Source organism: Thamnophis sirtalis, unplaced genomic scaffold, assembly GCF_051295495.1.
Source record: "Thamnophis sirtalis isolate CommonGarterSnake01/CBP01778 unplaced genomic scaffold, rThaSir2_p1.2 scaffold_11, whole genome shotgun sequence".
NCBI classification, from domain to species: domain Eukaryota; kingdom Metazoa; phylum Chordata; class Lepidosauria; order Squamata; family Natricidae; genus Thamnophis; species Thamnophis sirtalis.
The window spans coordinates 861,916-880,302 of record NW_028261391.1 but is presented as its reverse complement, the minus strand read 5'-3'; the positions used below and the strand labels follow the sequence as shown (position 1 = coordinate 880,302).

The 18,387-nt window shown below is 53.5% G+C and overlaps 1 protein-coding gene across 3 annotated transcripts in view; it reads right to left on the bottom strand.

The window, feature by feature from the left end:
• Positions 1-233: 233 nt before the first annotated feature.
• The window catches only part of FGF12 (fibroblast growth factor 12), a 191,158-nt gene continuing 173,004 nt past the window's right edge, over positions 234-18,387 (bottom strand). For all 3 annotated transcript variants that reach the window (XM_087725004.1, XM_087725005.1, XM_087725003.1), the window contains 2 exons: positions 7,300-7,498; positions 234-798 (listed from right to left, as the gene is read on the bottom strand). In XM_087725004.1, the coding sequence (XP_087581130.1) occupies positions 680-798; positions 7,300-7,498 (318 nt within the window). In that variant the 3' untranslated portion in view covers positions 234-679. The remainder of the gene's footprint in view (positions 799-7,299; positions 7,499-18,387) is intronic.

Sequence of the window (18,387 nt, the reverse complement as noted above, 5' to 3'; positions counted from 1 at the left end):
ACGTATGTCCTTGTCCACTGCGGCGGGAGGATGGGCTCCAGCACGAATCCGAAAGCTTAGAAGATTAAACCTCTGGTTCTGTAGCTGACCCAGACTGGATCCTGCTTGCCCCCCCCCCTTATTTGCACCCAGGGAATGGCTCTCCTGCCCCTCCCTCACACACACCCCCAGCCCCATTTCCGATTCGTCCAGCTTTCTCCCTTCACTTCCCTATCACAAAGAAAGTTCACATCTCCGAAAAGCAAATCTGTTTTATTTTTTAAAGATAACACCTTTATTATGTATTTATTATAGATAGATAATAATTTATTTATAATAATAATTATAATAATAATAATTGTTATGCAGAGTTGACCAATTCTCCCATCCAAGCTGTTTCAAATGGAAATGAGAGTCCAGATGGAATCTATATTCAATGAAACTCTCCTGGCCTCCTCCACTCACTTGAATATACATTCCCTTTCAGGGCGGGGTGTGTGCGAGAGTGTGGGTGGGGGGTCTGTTTGTGTACGCTGGGCTCGGCGCAGACGCCCCATCCTACGTGGAGAGAAGTCGCCCGTGGACCTTGGCTCCAGCCTCGCGGGGGTGGGGTGGGGGCAGGGGGCAAGTGGCAGGGAGGTCCCCCCGAGAGGAGGAGGAGGAAGAGGAGGAAGGTGTTGGTGGTGGGCACTTGGTCGGGCTATGTGGAGTCCTGGTTGACCACTTTGCCTCCGTTCATGGTGGGCGTCCCCGAACTCTTCCGAGAACGTCCTTGCTTCTCTCCGATCTCATGCAGGGAAGGCTCTCTGTACATGCACACTGTGGGTGGGAGAGAGAGGAGGACAGAGAGAGAGAGAGAGAGAGAGTCAAGGCATGGGACCCACCAGCCCCCCCCAATGCACAACCACCTTGCACCCCGACTCATTATCCACCCCACCCCACTCGTGCCACCAGGACAAGTGCAACATTTTTGCTGCTAAGCAAAACAACCCGTTTTGGACGAGGGAGTCTGGTTTCCCCCCAATGACTTTTTAAAAGAATAACAGAGCTGGAAGGGCCCCTGTAGGTCATCTAGTCTAGCCCCCCAAAGCAGGAGACCCTGCACCATGTCTGACAGAGGGCAGTCCAGTCTCTTCTTGGAAACTTCCAGGGATGGAGCTCCAACAACTTCCGAAGGCAACTTCTGTTCCATTTATTGTTCTCATTGCCAGAAAATTCCTCCTGAATTCCAGGTTGAATCTCTCCTTGGTCAGTTTCCATCCATTCTTCCTTGTCTGGCCTTCGGGGGCTTTGGACAACGGTTTGACCCGCTTCCTCATCTCTGGGGCAGCCCCTCTAGTATTGGAGGATGCTCTCCTGTCTCCCCTGGTCCTTCTCTTCCCTAGACTAGCCAGGCCCAGTTCCTGCAACCGTTCTTCATATGTTTTAGCCTCCAGTCCCTTCATCATCTTTGTTGCTCTTCTCTGCCCTCTTTCTAGTGTTTCTCAACCTTGGCGACTTTAAGTCCGGTGGACTTCAACTCCCAGAATCCCCCCAGCCAGCAGAGCTGGCTGGGGGGATTCTGGGAGTTGAAGTCCACCGGACTTAAAGTCGCCAAGGTTGAGAAACACTGCTCTAGAGTCTCCACATCTATTTTATATTGTGGTGACCAAAACTGCATGCAATATTCCAAGTGTGGCCTTACTAAGGCTTTATAAAGCAGTACTAATACTTCACTTGAGTTTGATTCAATGTCCCTGTATATATAACCAAGGATTGTATCCACTTATTTGGCCGCTGCTGCTGCACCCCGTTGGCTCCCGTTTAAGGGATCGTCCACTAGGACTTCCAAGGTCCCTCTTCACAGCGACTGTTTTTGAGGGCAGGTTTCGCCTCATCTGTGCTGGTCCCTTTGGTGTTTTTCCTGCCCAGGTGTAAAACCTGGCTTTTCTCCTCATTCAACGTCCTGTTGTTGGATAAAGTCCATTGTTCGAGTCTGTCAAGATCTCTCTGGATCCTGAGCTTCGTCTTCTGGGGTGTTGGCTGCTCCTGCCAGCTTAGTGTCCCATCTGCAAATTGAACGGGTTCCCCCACTTCTGCTCCCTCATCTAAGTCATGTCTTGATATTGATGAGTAAGGGGCCTGAAAGGGAGCCTTGGGGTACCCCACTGCTTACTTCTCTCCATGTGGATGTAGTACTTCCAAAAACTACTCCTTGAGTAGTACATAAAAAGTAAATATGGGACTAAGAAACTCCAGATAGCTTATGCTTAGTATCAGTAACAATTTAAATTGTTTAAAATTTGGGTAACAGTAGGAAGCTGAGTTCAATGTAGAGATATTTTAGACTGTGATTGTCCAAAAGTTATACCACATATGGTCTTTGGGAAGTCGGGGGGAGGGAAGGGAGGTGGGGATCTAGGGGGAGGGGGGAGGGGGGAAATACAATATGTGTTAAATTCCATGATTGCATTTGTATACTGTGGCTTTTCAATGTTAGTGCGAAAATAGAACAAACCGAATATACTGGAAGGTAATAGAAATATACCGAAGGAAAGAGTCGAGTGAAAGAAGAAGGAGGGTGGAGAGGGTGAGAGAGAGGAGGAGGAGAAGGGAGGGAGGGAATGGATTAGAGGGAGTGATAGGGTTAGGGTTAGAAAGAAGGGGAGGGGAAGTAGGCGTAGAGGGGTGTGTGAGAAGGAAGAATGAAAGTTGGAGGGGGTTGAAAGAGGGTGTATGGCGGGCCAAGGTGGTATATTGGGTTTGTATTGTAGAGGGCATTTTCTATATAAGTGAAGGCCGTGTTTATTACTCAATGTTATATGCCCTGATCAAGCACAGTAAATATGTGATTGTATAGAATGAAAACATAATAAAATATATATATACAAAAACTACTCCTTGAGTAGAGTTTGTCAGCCAGTTGCAAATCCATCGGGGGATGATGCTGTCTTCCGTCCCCCGTTTTTCTAGCCTTCCAAGAAGAAGGTTATGGTCTACTTTGTCGAATGCCTTACCGGAGTCTAAGATTCTTGCTAGGCCTCTGTTGTTGCTGCATTTGTTTGTGGCTTGTGAAAGTACGTTAGGCAGTCCTTGACTTAAAATAGTTCACTTAGTGACCGTTCAGAGTTACAGCAGCACTGAAAAAAGCGACTTACGACCATTTTTCACACTTAACAACCATTGCAGCATCCCCAAGGTCATGCGGCCCAAGTTCAAATGCTCGCCAACTGACCAATTTTTTTGTCATGCGATCCCCTTTTGCGACCTTCTGACAAGGCGAAGTCGACGCGGAAGCCAGATTCCCTTAACAAACCTTGTGACTAACTTCACAACTGCAGATTCCCTTAACAACAGTAGCAAGGAAGGTCATGAGACGGGGGGAAAACTCACTTAATAACTGTCTGGCTTTTGGAGCTCATCTGTGGCCGTAAGTCAAGGACTAGCTGTGAGAACATCAGCCAAGCCCTGCTGAGGATTGTGAGAGGTGCACCTCGTTGGAGAATGTGATTGGTGACACAGACTGAGGGGATTCAAACGAGGCTGAGATCTGACTGCAAGAGGCGATGGCCGAAATGGGGCTCCTCTATAAAGGACTGGTTCTCTTTTGAAACTCGGCTCGAGGCTCATGAATCCATTAGGGCATCTTTCCTAAGGAAACCTGACAGCCAAAGCTTGAATTGTGCGTTGTGTGTGTGGGGGGGAGAAGTCTTTTGTGTCTCTTCGCTCTTGCAGACGATCCATGTCACTGGGTCCCTTCGGGGTCTGGTTTTAGGCAGCTTCTCCTTGTCCACTTGATGAACAACATCCACGCTTCGGTAGACATTCACTCATCTCCCCTCTAGGCTAAAAAGCCCCCCGGAATCACAAGCTTCATCCAAGAAAGGGGCGTCCAGCCTTGGCAACTTTTAAGATCTGTGGACTTCAACTCCCAGAATTCCCCAGCCAGCAGAGAATTCTGGGCCTTGAAGTCCAGAGGTCTCATCAAGTTGCCAAGTTGGGAGATGCAGCCCTAGAGGGGGACATCCTTCAACCTCTTCGTCATCCAATTTGGACAATCGATAAATACCCGATTTAGCTGTTTGTTTCTCGGCTTTTATACTGAGTTTTATGATTTAATTTCCTTTAACACTTTATCGATCTAAGATCCCCGACATTTTATTTTTCAGTCTCAGATCTTTAAAAAAAACAAAACCTCCCAGCTTTCTCTACGTTGTTTTTTCCGAGCAGCCCACCGGGCCCTTCAGTTTGGGCTGGAAGAAGAGTTTGCATGCATCAGAACTGGGGGCCTCCCCCTCCCTCCCTCCCTCCCTCCCCCTCCCCCTCCCTCCCTGAAGGCCGCCAGTTTAATCTGGCTATTGAATTAACCGGCTCTTTCTCTCGGCTGTAAATTGCCAGGCCCTTCTTGGGATTAGGAAAGGGAGGGAGGGAGTCTGTCCTTGGCTTCACCTCCCGGGCCGATTTGACAGGCTGCAAATTCTCCTCGTGTTGCAGGAAGGATCTGCCAGGATCCAGTCGGTCCCTTTTTCTCGCCTGCAGCTGCTCCAGAAATTGCCCTTAAAAGAAAACAGAATAACCTGGCCGGACCCACAACTCCAAAAGCTTCCCCACTTTCTGTGATGGGCCGATTGGTGCCCTTCACGCCGTCCTACGGTGCTCCGAGTCCTCGACATACGGCCACAATGGAGGCCAGGATTTATGGTTGCTGAGTGAGGCGTTTGCGAAGGGCATTTTGCCTTGTTTCAAGACCTCCCTTGCCACCGTTGTTAAGTGAATCACTGCCGTTGTTCAGTGAACAGCATGGCTGTTAAAATGAATCTGGCTTCCCCGTTGAAGACAGAGATTTGCCCCGTTTTACGACCTTCCTTGCTGCCGTTGTTAAGTGAAACCTTGCAGTTGTTATTGAGAATCTGGCTTCTCCCTCAATTTTGCTTGTCGGAAGGTCGCCAAAGGGGGCCGCTGACCCCGGAACACTGCGACCGTCATAGATATGAGTCAGATCGCGTGGCGATGGGGACGTTGCAACGGCCGTAATGGTGAAACACGGCCAAGGACAACCTGCATCAGTTTATATAGAGGGTGTTCCTCTACTTTATGACCACCACAGAGCCCCAAATTTTCAATGCAAAGGAAAGCAGTTGTTAAATGAGTTTCACTCCTTCTTTGCCGCCGTTGTTAAGTGAATCCCTGCCGTTGTTCAGTTAATCATAGGGTTGTTAAGTGAATCCAGCTTCCCCATTGACTTTGCTGATCGGGTGGTCACAAAAGGGGATCACTTGATCCCTGGACACGGCAACCGTCATAAATATGAACCTGCTGCTAAGCAGCTGAATCACCGTCATAAGTCATGTTTTTCAGAGCCGTGTCACTTTGAATTGTCACTAAACGGATGTCTGTAAGCGGAGGATGGCCCACAGTCCTGCCCCAGCCGATGTAGAGGAGCAGGGGGCAAGGATTTTGGGGAGGGGGCTGGGAGGCTGCAAATCCAGGTCACCATATCCCAAATTAAGGCTGAACGGAGGGGGGGGGGCAAAGGCAGCTGTCTTGGGAGGGGTCAGCAATCTCCGTGAATAGCAGAGGGGGAGGAGGGGGGGGAGGGGGCTGGATCGGCCCCGGATACCCCAGAGCTGGGCTGGTTGAGGCTTCCAGATGAGGAGCCCAGACCCTCTTTGGGGGCTGAAAGGCCAGGGTCAGAAGTGGCACAAGGGGGGGAGGTTGCTGGCTGAGGGGGGCAGGGGAAGGGCTGGGGGGGCTCAGAGGGGCTCCTGTTTTCTGGGGGTCTCCAAGGAGGCTCTCGCAGCGATTGGACTTCGGACCACTGAGCAGGGGGGGCTCTGAGAGCCTCAAGGATGACTTGCAGCTTGGGACGCCTTTTGGCACCCAGCAAAGGACCGCCCCCTTGGACCCCCCACCACTGTGGGTCATCATGGGGGGGCTTACAGATTGTGCTCACCGTCCTTTGCCTGCACAGTCCCCCCCCCAATGGTCAGCTGAAGGTCGGAGGGCGGTTGCCCTGGGGAGGAATGAGGGGGACTAAGGGAGGGAGGAAGGGAGGAAGGAAGGAGAGAAGGAAGAAGATGGGAATGAGAAGGAGAGAGGAAGGAGGGAGGAAGGGAGGGAGGAAGGAAGGAAATGGGAATGAGAAGAAGAGAGGCAGGGGAGGGGGAAGGAAGGAAAGAGAGAAGGAAGGAAGAAGATGGGAATGAGAAGGAGAGAGGGAGGGAGGAAGGAAGGGGGAAAGAAGAAGGAAGATGGGAATGAGAAGGAGAGAGGCAGGGGAGGGGGAAGGAAGGAAAGAGAGAAGGAAGGAAGGAAAAAGATGGGAATAAGAAGGAGAGAGGGAGGGAGGAAGGAAGGAGAGGAGGAAGGAAGGAAGATGGGAATGAGAAGGAGAGAGGGAGGGAGGGAGGGAGGAATCCTACTTCAGAAGAAAGCTTGAAGGCTGCCAATGGCTGAGGCCTGAGTTTGATGCCCTTGGGGGAATTTAAAGGCCATTCGACATGTGCCAATCAGCTCTCAGGGTTTCCAGGGAAATCCTCCAGGACGGCCCCTGTGGTCAACCCAGCAGTGGTCACTTGGAAGCTCAGCAGCTGACCAGCACCCACCCCATTTGCCTTGGGGGATTCCTGGCGTTTTGTCCCGAGACAGCAGCATTGGGCATAAAGTGAAGCGCTCTGCATTTCTGCGGGTCTGGTGGTTTTCCCAGTCGGCGCCTTCTGAGATCTTCTTCTTCCTTGTACTTCTTAACCCACCGTGGCTCTTGGGATCTCCTAGTAGTCTCCCATCCAAAGGCTCCTATTTCATCATGGGGAGATCTAAGCGCCCTCCCTGGGAACTCAGCTGAGCCTCCTCGTTTCGCTCAATGAGTTAACTCCACAAGGCCCTGGGGGGAACCGGCCTGGGTGGGGGTCCGATTCCTTGCCTCCCCTGTGAGTGACAGCTGTGGGTGCACATCTGCAGGACCAGGTCCCTGCACACCAGGCTCCAAGGAACCCCAAGGTACCAGTCAGTGTCCCTTCTTCCTCTGCTCCTCTGCCTTTTGGTTCTGCTTGATCTGAGTTAGTCCAAGGCCCAGTGAGACTTCTCTGCCCCCCCACAGCCCCCCCTCCCCCCCCCGTGGATGCCCGCACCTCCTTAGGGGCTCAACCCTCCCTTCCCCAAATCAGTGGGGGGGGGGAAGACTCTCAGCCGTGGAAAGGCCAGGAGGAGAGAGAGAGAGAGAGAGCCTTTGTGTAGAACTTCAGCTCGCTCGAGTCAGTGAGCCCGGCTGCGTCTGAACCAGAAAAGCGACCGGCACCCCCAGCCCCTCTCCCAAGCCCCGCTGGCCCCCTCCCCTCATACCTTCTATGGGTTTGGGTACAAAATGTGAGGAGGGTTTGGTCTTTTTCACCCGGTTGCCCTTCATAATCTGCCCTTCCTTATTGAGTCCCAAGAACCAAGCTCTCCCCGATTCCTGCTGCCGGTACAGCGTGGAAGAATAGATGACGTAGTAGTTTTCGAAGACAGACTCCTTGAACTTGCACTCGGGGGTGAAGATGTCCTGGGGCGAAGCAGAAGGGAGAGAGAAGGGAGAGAGAGGTGAACACAAAAGTTGAGTTGAGTTGAGTTTATTGGTCTTGTATGCCGCCCACTCCCGAAGGACTCCGGGCGGCTCACAATAAACAAGGGAAGGGGATAAATAAACAAAAACAACACTTTAAAATACACAACATTCACAGTTTCCGTGGGGCTGGATGTTTCACAAGCCCCCCGGCTGCTGGAGCAGCCAGACTTGGTGGCTTTGCGGAAGGCCGGGAGGGTAGTGAGGGTCCGGATCTCCACGGGGAGCTCGTTCCAGAGGGCCGGAGCAGCCACAGAGAAGGCCCCCCGGGGAGTCGCCAACCGACATTGGCTGGCAGATGGAACCCGGAGGAGACCCAACCTGTGCGATCTAATCGGTCTATGGGAGGTAATTGGCAGGAGGCGGTCTCTCAGGTACCCAGGTCCGATGCCATGTAGGGCTTTATAGGTAGCAACCAGCACCTTGAAGCGGATTCGGAGACTAATAGGTAGCCAGTGCAGCTCGCGGAGGATAGGTGTAATGTGGGTGTACCTTGGTGCACCCACAATCGCTCGCGCGGCTGCGTTCTGGACCAGCTGAAGTCTTCGAACACTCTTCAAGGGCTGCTCCAAGTAGAGCGCGTTACAAAAATCATCTTCGGATGGGTGGAAAACAGAGGGGAGGGGGGTTCAGCAGGTTCCGAGCAGTTCTGGAGAACCGGCAGGGGAAGTTTTTAACCGGTTCAGAGAAGCGGCACGTACCACTTCTGACTTCCCCCCCCCCATCTATTCTCTGTCTCCCCGGTCCCAGCTGATGGGGAGGGAATGGGGACTTTGCAGTAAACTTCCCCTGCCACGCCCACCAAACCCACAGAACCAGTGGCAAACAAAATTGAATCCCACCACCGGTGGAAAAGGATGTCAGAGGAGGCTGGCAGACCCCCTTTGGAGGGGATTTGAGGAGGGGGCCCTTGAGGGCCTCCAGGAGAGCAGGAGAAGGTCGCCTGGGGAAGGTCCAATCAGTAGCATCCAAGCGAGTCTTGCCAAAGTGCCATCCAGGATCTCCCCTGCCCTGCAGCGCCTGGCACCCCACTCAAAACCGAAGGGTTCCTTGGTGCCCTCTGAGTCTGGTGCTTTTCTTGCAGACGTTTCACTACCCAACTAGGTGACATCATCCATGCATCTAACGTCATCGCTAGCACTGAGGACGTTACCTAGTTGGGCAGGGAAACGTCTGCACGAAAAGAATACAGCTCACAGAGCACCAAGGACGTCACAATCCTCCTCCTCCTCCCTTCTAGCACTGATGATGTTCCCTAGTTGGGTCATGAAACGTCTGCAAGGAAATGACAAAGCTCAGAGAACACCAAGGACGTCACAATCCTCCTCCTCCTCCTCTTCTCTTCCTTCCTTCTCCTCATTTTTCTCCTTCATTTTCCTTGCCCTCCTCCTCCTCCTCTTCCTCCTCTCTACAAGCCCCACTTCCCTCTAGCACTGATGATGTTACTTAGTCAGGTCACAAAATGTCTGCAGGAAAAAAAGCCCTGAGAGCGAAAAGGAGCTTTTATTCCAATCCTGAGCCACGAATATTTTCTCCCCTCCATAGAAGCGAAAGCAAAGGCCCCTTTCCTGGGGCTGGAGCTGAAACCGCCTTCTGCCGAGCCCACCGGCCTCCCTTTCTCCCAACCGCCATGAAGAGAGGGGCTGCCTGTCACTCACAAGTCGGACAGCCCCCCCCCTCCCCTCCCCGGGAGAGCAGGCAAGCTGGCCAGGTGTGTCTGTATGTCTGTCTGTCTGTGGAAAGGCTGCTTTTTCTTTGGCCAAGCTCCCACTGGTCCAGCTATTGAGGGAGGGATTTGCTGCCTCTTTCTGCCATGGAAATTTGGGGCCCGCTTGTGAGATCATAAAGGTGAGGACTCCCTCGTATCTCTCTTGGGGGAGGGGGGCTTGCATTCATCCGGCGTAATGTCTCAAGGCCGGAGACTGCAGATTGGGGCAAGTTGCAAAAATCAATGATGAAATGAATTAAATGAAATATTTAATGAATGAAATCCCTGGCTCAGCTGCCATTCAGGAGGCAGAAGAAGGCAGGCCAAGGGCAGGAAAGGGGAGGATAAAAGGAGGAAAGGAAATCGAAGACAGGAGAAGGAAGGAAAGGAAGGAAGGAAGGAAGGAAGGAAAGGAAAGGAAATCCGGCTGCTCCCTTCCAGGCGTTTAGATCTTGCCAACCAGCCTTGTTTCTAACACACACACACACACACACACACACACACCACATGCACACACACACACACACACACACACCCCACATGCAGCAGCCAAAGTTTGGCCAGGGAGCTGCTGAGTTTGAGCATCCCTGGTGCACCAACTCAGCCCCTTTGAAGGTTCAGGGTGCAGAGCCAGAAAACGGGGAGAGCCAGTTGTGCAAACGGAGTACGTAACGTAAACCTCAGAAGCAAGACTGAGTAGGAGAGGACAGATCAACAGAGTTGGGAGGGACCTTGTAGGTCATCTAGTCCAACTCCCCCCTGTTGCCCAAGCAGGAGACCCTACACCATATCTGACAGAGGGCAGTCCGGTCTCTTCTTGGAAGAGCCTCCAGGGATGAAGCTCTCCCAACTTCTGAAGGCAACTTCTGTCCCATGGGTCCTCACTGTCAAGAAATTCCTCTTATTTCCAGTTGAATATCTCCTTTGTCAGTTTCCATCCATTCTTCCTTCTCTGGCCTTCAGGGGCTTTGGAGAATAGCTGGACCCCCTAACTCCTCTCTGTGGCAGCCCCTCAAATATTGGAAGACGTTCTCCTGTCTCCCCTGGTCCTTCTCTTCACTAGACTAGCCAGGCCTCTTTTTCTTTTTTCATTATTTTTTCTTCCTTCCTTCTGTCCTCCTTTCCTTCCTTCCTTCCCTTCCTTCCTTCCCTTTCTTTCTTTCTTTCTTTCATTCATTCTCTCTCTCTCTCCTGTGCTTTGGAGAATAGCTTTTCTATTCAGAGGCAGCTGTGAAAACCGCTGGGCTTTGCAATTACCACCGAAGGACCCGGAGAGCCCTTGAAGGGAAAGGAGGCCGCTTAATTTAATTGTCTCTCTTTAAACTCCCAGTTAGGGCTCAGGAAAGCCTCGTTTAGGGCAATTGGATTCTCTCCTTCTTTCCCACTCCCTCCCTCACCCTCTCCCCCTCTTTCCCTCCTCTCTCTCCCTCTTTCTCTTTCCCTCCCTCTCCTTTTTTCTCTCTCCTTCTCCCTCCCCCCCTCTTCCTCTTCTCCCTCCCTCTCTCTTCCTCTCGCTCTTTCTCTTTCCCTTCCTCTCCTTTTTTTCTCTCTCTCTTTTTCTCTCTCCTTCTCCCTCCCCCTCTCTCTTCCTCTTCTCCCCCCCTCTGTCTTCCTCTCTCCCTCTTTCTCTTTCCCTTCCTCTCCTTTTTTCTCTCTCAGGTTCTTTTTCTCTCTCCTTCTCCCTCCCTCTCGATCACTCCTCCTCTTCTCCCTCCCTCTCTTCTACCTCCCTCTCTCTTCCTCTCTCCCTCTTTCTCTTTCCCTTCCTCTCCTTTTTTCTCTCTCCCTTTCTATTTCTCTCCTTCTCCCTCCCTCTTCTCCCTCCCTCTTTCTTCCTCTTACCCTCTTTCTCTTTCCCTTCCTCTCCTTTTTTCTCTCTCCCTTTCTATTTCTCTCCTTCTCCCTCCCTCTTCTCCCTCCCTCTTTCTTCCTCTTACCCTCTTTCTCTTTCCCTTCCTCTCCCTCTTTTGATCTCTTTTCCTCTTTTTCTTTCTATCTTTCTCCCTCCTTCCCTCTTCCTTCTTCTCTCTGTCTTCCCCCTCTTTCTCATCCTCTCGCTCTTTCTCTCTCCATCCCTTTCTCCCCCACCCAACCCCCACCCCAGCAGACTGACTGAGTGGAGAAGAGGCTTTTTTTAAGGCTTCCAGTCCTTGGGGGGGGGGCAAGTGCCAAAAGCACATTATGGGGAGGGGGTGTCCCTCTCAGAGACCTCCCAAAGGATGAGGGCAAACACTGCAAGATGGCCTGAGAAACTCTCCCCCCCCCTTCACGGGGCTTCTGGACCGCGGAGGGCCTGGGGCTGCCCAGAGGGAGCCTCGGGGAGAGCAGCATTATGGGAACGGAGGCCCTGCAGCTCCATCCACACAGCAGCCCAGGGAGAGTCTGGCCAGGAAGCTGCTGAGTTGAAGCCTTCCTGGTGTTACCAACGCAGCCCATGGAAGGTCCGGGGGGGGGGGGCAGGAAACGGGGAAAGCCGGTTGTGCAAACGGAGCAGAAAAAGGAGTTGGGGCTTTGGGAAAAGTGCAGAGACAAGCAATCAGGACGGCTGAAGGCCTGGAGGATATAAAAGATGGGAAGAACGGCTGCAGGATTTGGGTCCGGCTCATTGAATGAAAAGAAGGACCGTGGGGTGGGGTGGGGACCAGGGGTAATAGCAGTGCGCCAATATTTAAGGGGCTGCCACAAAGAGGAGGGGGGGTCAACCTGTTCTCCAAGGCGCCAGAAGGCAAGGCAAGAAGCAATGGGTGGAAACTAAGCAAGGGAGAAGCAATCTGGAATTAAGGAGGAATTTCCTGACAGTGAGGACAATTAGCCAGTGGAACTCCTTCCCTCCGGAGGTTGTGAATGTTCCAATAACTGGAGGTTTTTAAGGAGAGGCTGGACAGGAACTTGCCTTGAATGGTCTAGGCCAGGGGGTCTCCAGACTTGGGAACTTTAAGACATGTGGACTTCAACTCCCAGAATTCTCCAGCCAGCTATGCTGGCTGGAGAATTCTGGGAGTTGAAGTCCACAAGTCTTAAATTTGCTAAGTTTGAACACCGCTGATCTAAGTGGAGAGTTTGCAGAGGAAGGAAGGGATCACAAGAGAGTAAATTATCCTGGCTGGAGAATTCTGGGAGTTGAAGTCCACAAGTCTTAAAGTTGCCAAGTTTGGACACCCACGGTCTAGGCCGAAGGTCTCCTACTCAAGCAGGGGGTTGGGCTAGAAGACCTCCAAGGTCCCTTCTCAGCTCTATTCGGATTGAAATGCGAGCTGTGCAGACAGTAAAATCAGCCTCTCAGCACTGGCCGGAAGAGCAGAGAGCAAGGCCTTTGCAGCCCACTACCCTGCACTGAGCTTGTGCAGAACACTAAGGGGCTCCTGCTCATGTACAGAGTGCTGGGTATCTCAGGAGGCAGCCTTCCCCTCCCCCAATTCCCCTCTCTAGCCCAACGCAGCTGCAGGGACTCCATGGGGGAGGGGGGGCTGTTGCCAAAAGAAAAGCAGGGGAGGGAGTCAGATGAGCTAGATGGTCTCTTGGGGTCCCCTGTGGTTTGGAGACCACCAAGAACCGGCCAGGCCAGGCCAGGTCGACCACTGGCCACCTCCTCCAAGCTGGGGCTCCCCTGGCACAGCCGGTGTCTCCGAGAGAAGCGGCAGCCGCCTGGGAACCAGGGCCCCCATCAGCCGGTGGCATTCTTGCCGTGACTCCCAGGAGTCTCCCTTGAATCTGAACGCCAGCCAGCGGAAGAGAGGCAGCTTGGCTGACCCCCCCTGACCCCCCCCTCCCATGTGCCAAGGCCCCAAGCCCAATTTCCATTTTCTCTGTCACTAAAAGGTCCCCCCAGCTCTCCTGCCAAGGCCCAGGGCTCAGCTGCTGGCAGGTTTGTGACAGCCCGAGCACAGCAGGACAGTTTAGCCCCTGGCAGAGAGCAGGGAGGGGAGGGGAAAAGAAAGACGGAAGGGGAGAGGAGGGAAGGAGGAGGGAAGAGGAGAGGATAGATGCAAGAGAAGGGAAAAGGAGAGGAAGAGGAGGAGAGAGGGGAGATGGAAGGGGGAGAGTGGGGAGGGGAAGGGAGAGGAAAGATGGAAGGGGAGGGGAGGGAAGGAGAAGGGAAAAGGAGAGGAAGGGGAGGAGAGATGGGAGAAGGGAGGGGGAGAACGGGGAGGGGAGGGGAAAAGAAAGACGGAAGGGGAGGGGAGGGGAGGAGGAGGGAAGAGGAGAGGATAGACGCAAGAGAAGGGAAAAGGAGAGGAAGAGGAGAGTGGGGAGGGGAAAGGAAAGACGGAAGGGAAGCGAAGGGAAAGGGGGGGAAGGAAAGACACAAAGGAAGGGAGAAGGAGAAGGAGGAAGGAAAAGGAGAGGAAGAGAGGAAAGAGGGGAGAAGGGAGGGGAGGGGTCGTAGGGCCTTCATCCCTGGAAGTTTTTAAGCAGAGATTGGAGAGCCCTTTGAAAGGACACAGGGTCTCCTCCTCAAGCAGGAGGCTGGACTAGAAGACCTCCAGGGTCCCTTCCCACCCTGTCATTCTACCTTTTCCATCCCTTCAACCTCAGCTGCCGGGGCCTGACAACAGAGGAGGAGGAGGAGGAGGAGGAAGGTCCCAGATCCCAGCTCTTGTAGCTTCTCCGATGCCGCCACCGGCTCCCCTCCCCTTCCACGCCTGGGCCCCTCCTCAGCGCCAAACCAGGCGGCTCCTTCCAGCCCAGCTCCTGCCGTTCCCCCATTGCGTAACTGAGGCTCATGAAGCCTGCAAGTGGGGGGGGGGAGAGATCGCGATGCAAATGAGGGAAGGGAGCCCAGCGGAGGGAAGTGGATCCCGCAATGTTCTGCTCCATTAATTTCCTGGGCTCCGGGCTGAGCTTCCGTCTCCTGCAGCTGGAAGCCCAAATCTGGATTCCCAAAATGCCAGCCCAGCCCCAGAGAGTCACGCGGCCTCCTTGCTTGGGAAGGAAGGGGAGAAAAACCCCTCCCCCCCCACCCCCCACCCCGCTTACACTCCTGGGTCGTGACTGCAAGTTTCCCCCTCCCCACATTTAATTTTTTTTAAAAGTTTTTTACTTTACACACATAAAGACATCAACGAGAACAAAGACGTGACTTAAGACAACATAGGAACATTTAAAAGGGGGGAGGGTCCCGCGAAGAATCCCCCCTCCCACTTTGGAGGAAACCCAGTGTCAAAGAGGCAGAGCAAAGCCCCGGCTCTGCCTTGGGGGTGGGGGGCAGTGGGGGGGGAGTTGCAGCTACGGATCCCAAAGAAATTAGCAAAGTTCATGGTTTAATTGGGTGAATTTGCACTTGGATGCATCAGCCTAGAAATTCCTATTTGTGCTTATAGCTTCCGTTCCTTCAAAGGCTTTCTGACCTCAAACAACCGAGGCACAAGCAGACCCAGATCCAGACAGCACCAGAACTTATACGGGGGCAGGGTTTTTAAGTCGGAAGGGATCTTGGAGGTCATCTAGTCCAGTGGGAAATGCAGCAAGTCTTGTGTCCAATGGAGGAGAATATTTGTAGGTTGGGGTGAATTATGGGGTCCTTGGGGGATCTCTGAGGTTGGGGGGGGGGGGTTTCTTGCAGACGTTTCATGACCCAACTAGGGAACATCATCAGTGCTAGAAGGAAGAGGGGTTTGCAGGGGGGGGAGAAGAGCAAGAAGAAGAAGAGGAGGAGGAGGAGGGGGGGAGGAGGAGGAGGAGGAGAAGAGGAGGAGGAGGTGAGGAGAGGAAGAGGAGGGGGAGGAGAGGGAGGGGAGGGGGGGAGAAGAGGCGGGGGAGGAGAGGGAGGAGGGGGAGAGGAGGAGAAGAAGAGGAGGGGGAGGGGAGGAGAGGCTGGGCTGGTTTCAATTCAGCCAATAAGCTTTTCAGCCACTCAGGGTGCTGATCTTGGCGTCTCTGCCTTTGATGATCCTCCTCCTCCTCCTCCTCCTCCCACTGATGATATTACTTAGTTGGGTCATGAAACGTCTGCAAGGAAACCACAGGGCCCAGAGAGCCCCCATGTTCCCCTACCTGTTGTTTCTCCTCCTCCCTCCTAGCACTGTTGATGTTCCCTAGTTGGGTCATGAAACGTCTGCAAGAAACCTCCCAACCTCAGAGAGCCCCCAGGAGCCCCCAGTTGAGCCCTGAGCTACAGAGATATTCTCTTCCGTTGGACACGACCCACTAGAGACCCCGCCCTCCAGGGTCTCCCTGCAGTGGGGTGGGGGTGTGGGGGGAAGGCCTCTTCATTCTTCCACTGCACCTGCCATCACCCAGTTCAAACCAACTAGCTAACCAGGGGTCTTAAACACTGAGAAAAGGCACCAACTCCGACGCAGAGCGAATCAGGAGGCCCTGCGGAGACTTTCGGGGATCTCCTCCTTCCAAAGACGAGCAGGGATCAAGGTTCAGATCCTGCGGCTCGCTCCATTCTCCTCCTGCTGCCAGGAAGAGCACCCAATGGATCTGGCCGCCCGAGGACAGCTGCCCGGGTGTTGAGAGGCGAAATGAAACCCTTCATTTTCCCAGCCTGTTTATCCCACGGATGAATTGCTCCCAGCGGCTGAAGGGGGAGAGATCAAATCAAGCAGGGGGTGGGGAGAGGGGAAGAGATAGACAGAAAGGAGGAGGAGATAGGGCAGGGAGGAGAGGGAGGGAGAGGAAGGGGGAGGGAGGAAGAGAGATAGAGGAGGGACAGATAGAGAGGAAGGGGAGGGAGATAGGGGAGCGAGGGGGAGATATAAAGGGGGGAGGGGGGAGGAGAGAGGGGGAAGATGGAGGGAAGAGGAGAGATAGAGAGGAAGGAGGGGGAGAAGGAGAGGGAGAGAGGAAGGGAAAGATGGAGAGGGGGAGATAAAGAGGGAAAAAGGGAAGGAGAGAGGGAGATAGGGGAGGATGGGAGAGAGAAAAAGGGGGAGAGGGAGGGAGGAGGAGAGGGGGAGAGGGAGGGATAGAGGGAAAGTGGGAAGGATAGAGGGGGTGAGGGGGGTGAGAGGGATGGAGGGAGGGAGGGAAGGAGAGAGGGGAGGGAGTGGGAGAGAGGGGGGGAAGGAGAGAGATAAAGGGGGAGAGGGAGGGAGGAGGAGAGAGGGGGAAAGGGAGATATAGAGAGGGAAAGAGGAAGGAGAGAAGGATAGAGGGGGGAGGAGGAAGGAGAGAGGGGGAGAGGGGGGGTCATAGGCATCTCCCCCATCCTCCACTTATCTGCAGATTTTATGACCTGGGATGTTGAGGCTCCATCTGTCAATCAGGCAATTTCCATGTGCATAATTTGGTATGTGGGGGGGAGGGGAGGGGCTGCTCCCAAGGGGCTAATTGACCTGTCAGCAAAGGAAACTGCAAAGGACCCCCTCAGGCCGGCCCCCTCCCCTCCTTTCCTTTCCCCAGGGCTTTCCTCCAGCCTCCCTTGGCTCCCTTGGCCCTGCTCTGCCTTCCTCGTTCCATGGACATTTCTCTTTCCTTGCCATCTGGACTCCCTCTTCTCCTTCCAAGGAGGAAGGGGGCATCTAAACCTTCCCTTCCAGCAGGGAGGGAGGGGGCGAGGGAGGGAGGGGGGCTCACCAGGAGGCAGAGAGAAAAATCGAGCCCCAAAGAGAGTTTCTTCCCTCCTGCCATCCCTCAACTGAATTCCCCGAGTCCTCTTTTTGGTTCTCTCCTTGTCATTATTCATTACTCTGTTGCTTTGCACGTTGTACGTTGAGACCTTCCGTAACGGAGGCAAATCCCTTCCGTGCCTAATCCCACTCGGCCCAATCAAAGTAGCCGGCCGTGTCCTCCTCCCCATCCCATCCTCTGTGCCCTAAGTCCAGGAGTGCCTACGGACCGACAGGCCCAATGGCTCCCTCCCCTCCTCGGCCACCCCTCTTAACCCACCTTCCCTCCCAGGGACGACGGCTGAGGCCCCTGAGAAGACGGGTGGCCTTTTGGCACCATGGACAGCTCCAAAGCTCCCCCCCCCCCCCGCTCCAGATGTTGAGGGTTGTGGCCGTTGTTCTCTCTGCCGGGGTGCTTAATCACTGCCTCTTCCGTAAGCTTTCCGCCTTTCCAGGTGTGAGTGAGCTTTTTCCTTCCCTTCTCCTCCTCTTCTTCCTCATCCAGACACCAGGACCTTCCTCCACATCAGGCCTCTCCAAACTTTGGCCCCTGTAAGACTTGCGGACTTCAATTCCCAGGATTCCCAAAGCCAGAATTCTGGGAGTTGAAGTCCAGAAGTCTAAAGTTGCTGCATTCCGAGACTCCTGCTCCATAGTCCTATTCCCACCAGCCTCTCCCAAACAGGTTTGGTGTCAGGCCTGCAGCCATCTTTTCTTGTGGACCTCTGGCCTGCTTTCTATTATTCTACTGGGGATTTTCTAGGGTGGGAAAATGGGAGGGGTTGTACAGAGTTAGACAATAGGCAGCCATAACAACATTCTTTCTGGAAAGCCAAGGTCATCCTTTGTCTCTGCACCTGACCAGATCTGGACAGGTGGAAGCTGCCAGTGTGGCAGTGGGAGATGGGACCATGGGATGGGTTTGTGGGTGTTGGGGGGAGCAAGATCTTGAACTTTCAACTGGGTGGGGAAAACTGGGAAGCTTCAGATTTGGGTTTTCCCAGATGTGCCGACATGGCTCCCTTCATCAATTGGGACTTCGAGGAATCCTTTGCCTCCGACTCTGATTTAATTTTGGATGCTATTTGGAACCCTGGCATTTGATCTTTTGGGGACAGGACAAACCCAGCCAAAAGCTGCGTGAAGGGAATTCACATGTCCCTTCACGCCTCCGCCCTTAATCCGCCATGAAGCTCACGGATACTGGATGCCCTGGGGACACCCTTAATTTCATTTGTTAAAAAATCGGAAGGCATGACCATTGCTGGTCACACCTATCACTCCATTTCTGGAGTCGGAAAGGGAGATGCAGGAGCCCCGGGGGCAAAGGGGTGGGGAAGCCGCTATTATCGCTCATAAATTTAATTCCAGCTCAGCCGTGCCCGGAACAAGATCTCCACGAAGCAGGAGGCAAATTCACCCAGCAACTCCATAAATAAGACAGGGGGGGAAACGTGGCTGCTAAAGAGGTTTTCACAGGAGACATCAAACCACCGTTTAAGCCAGCACTGTCTTTTTTTTAAGCCTGGAAAGGATTTTCCAACCTAGAAATCAGGAGAAACTTC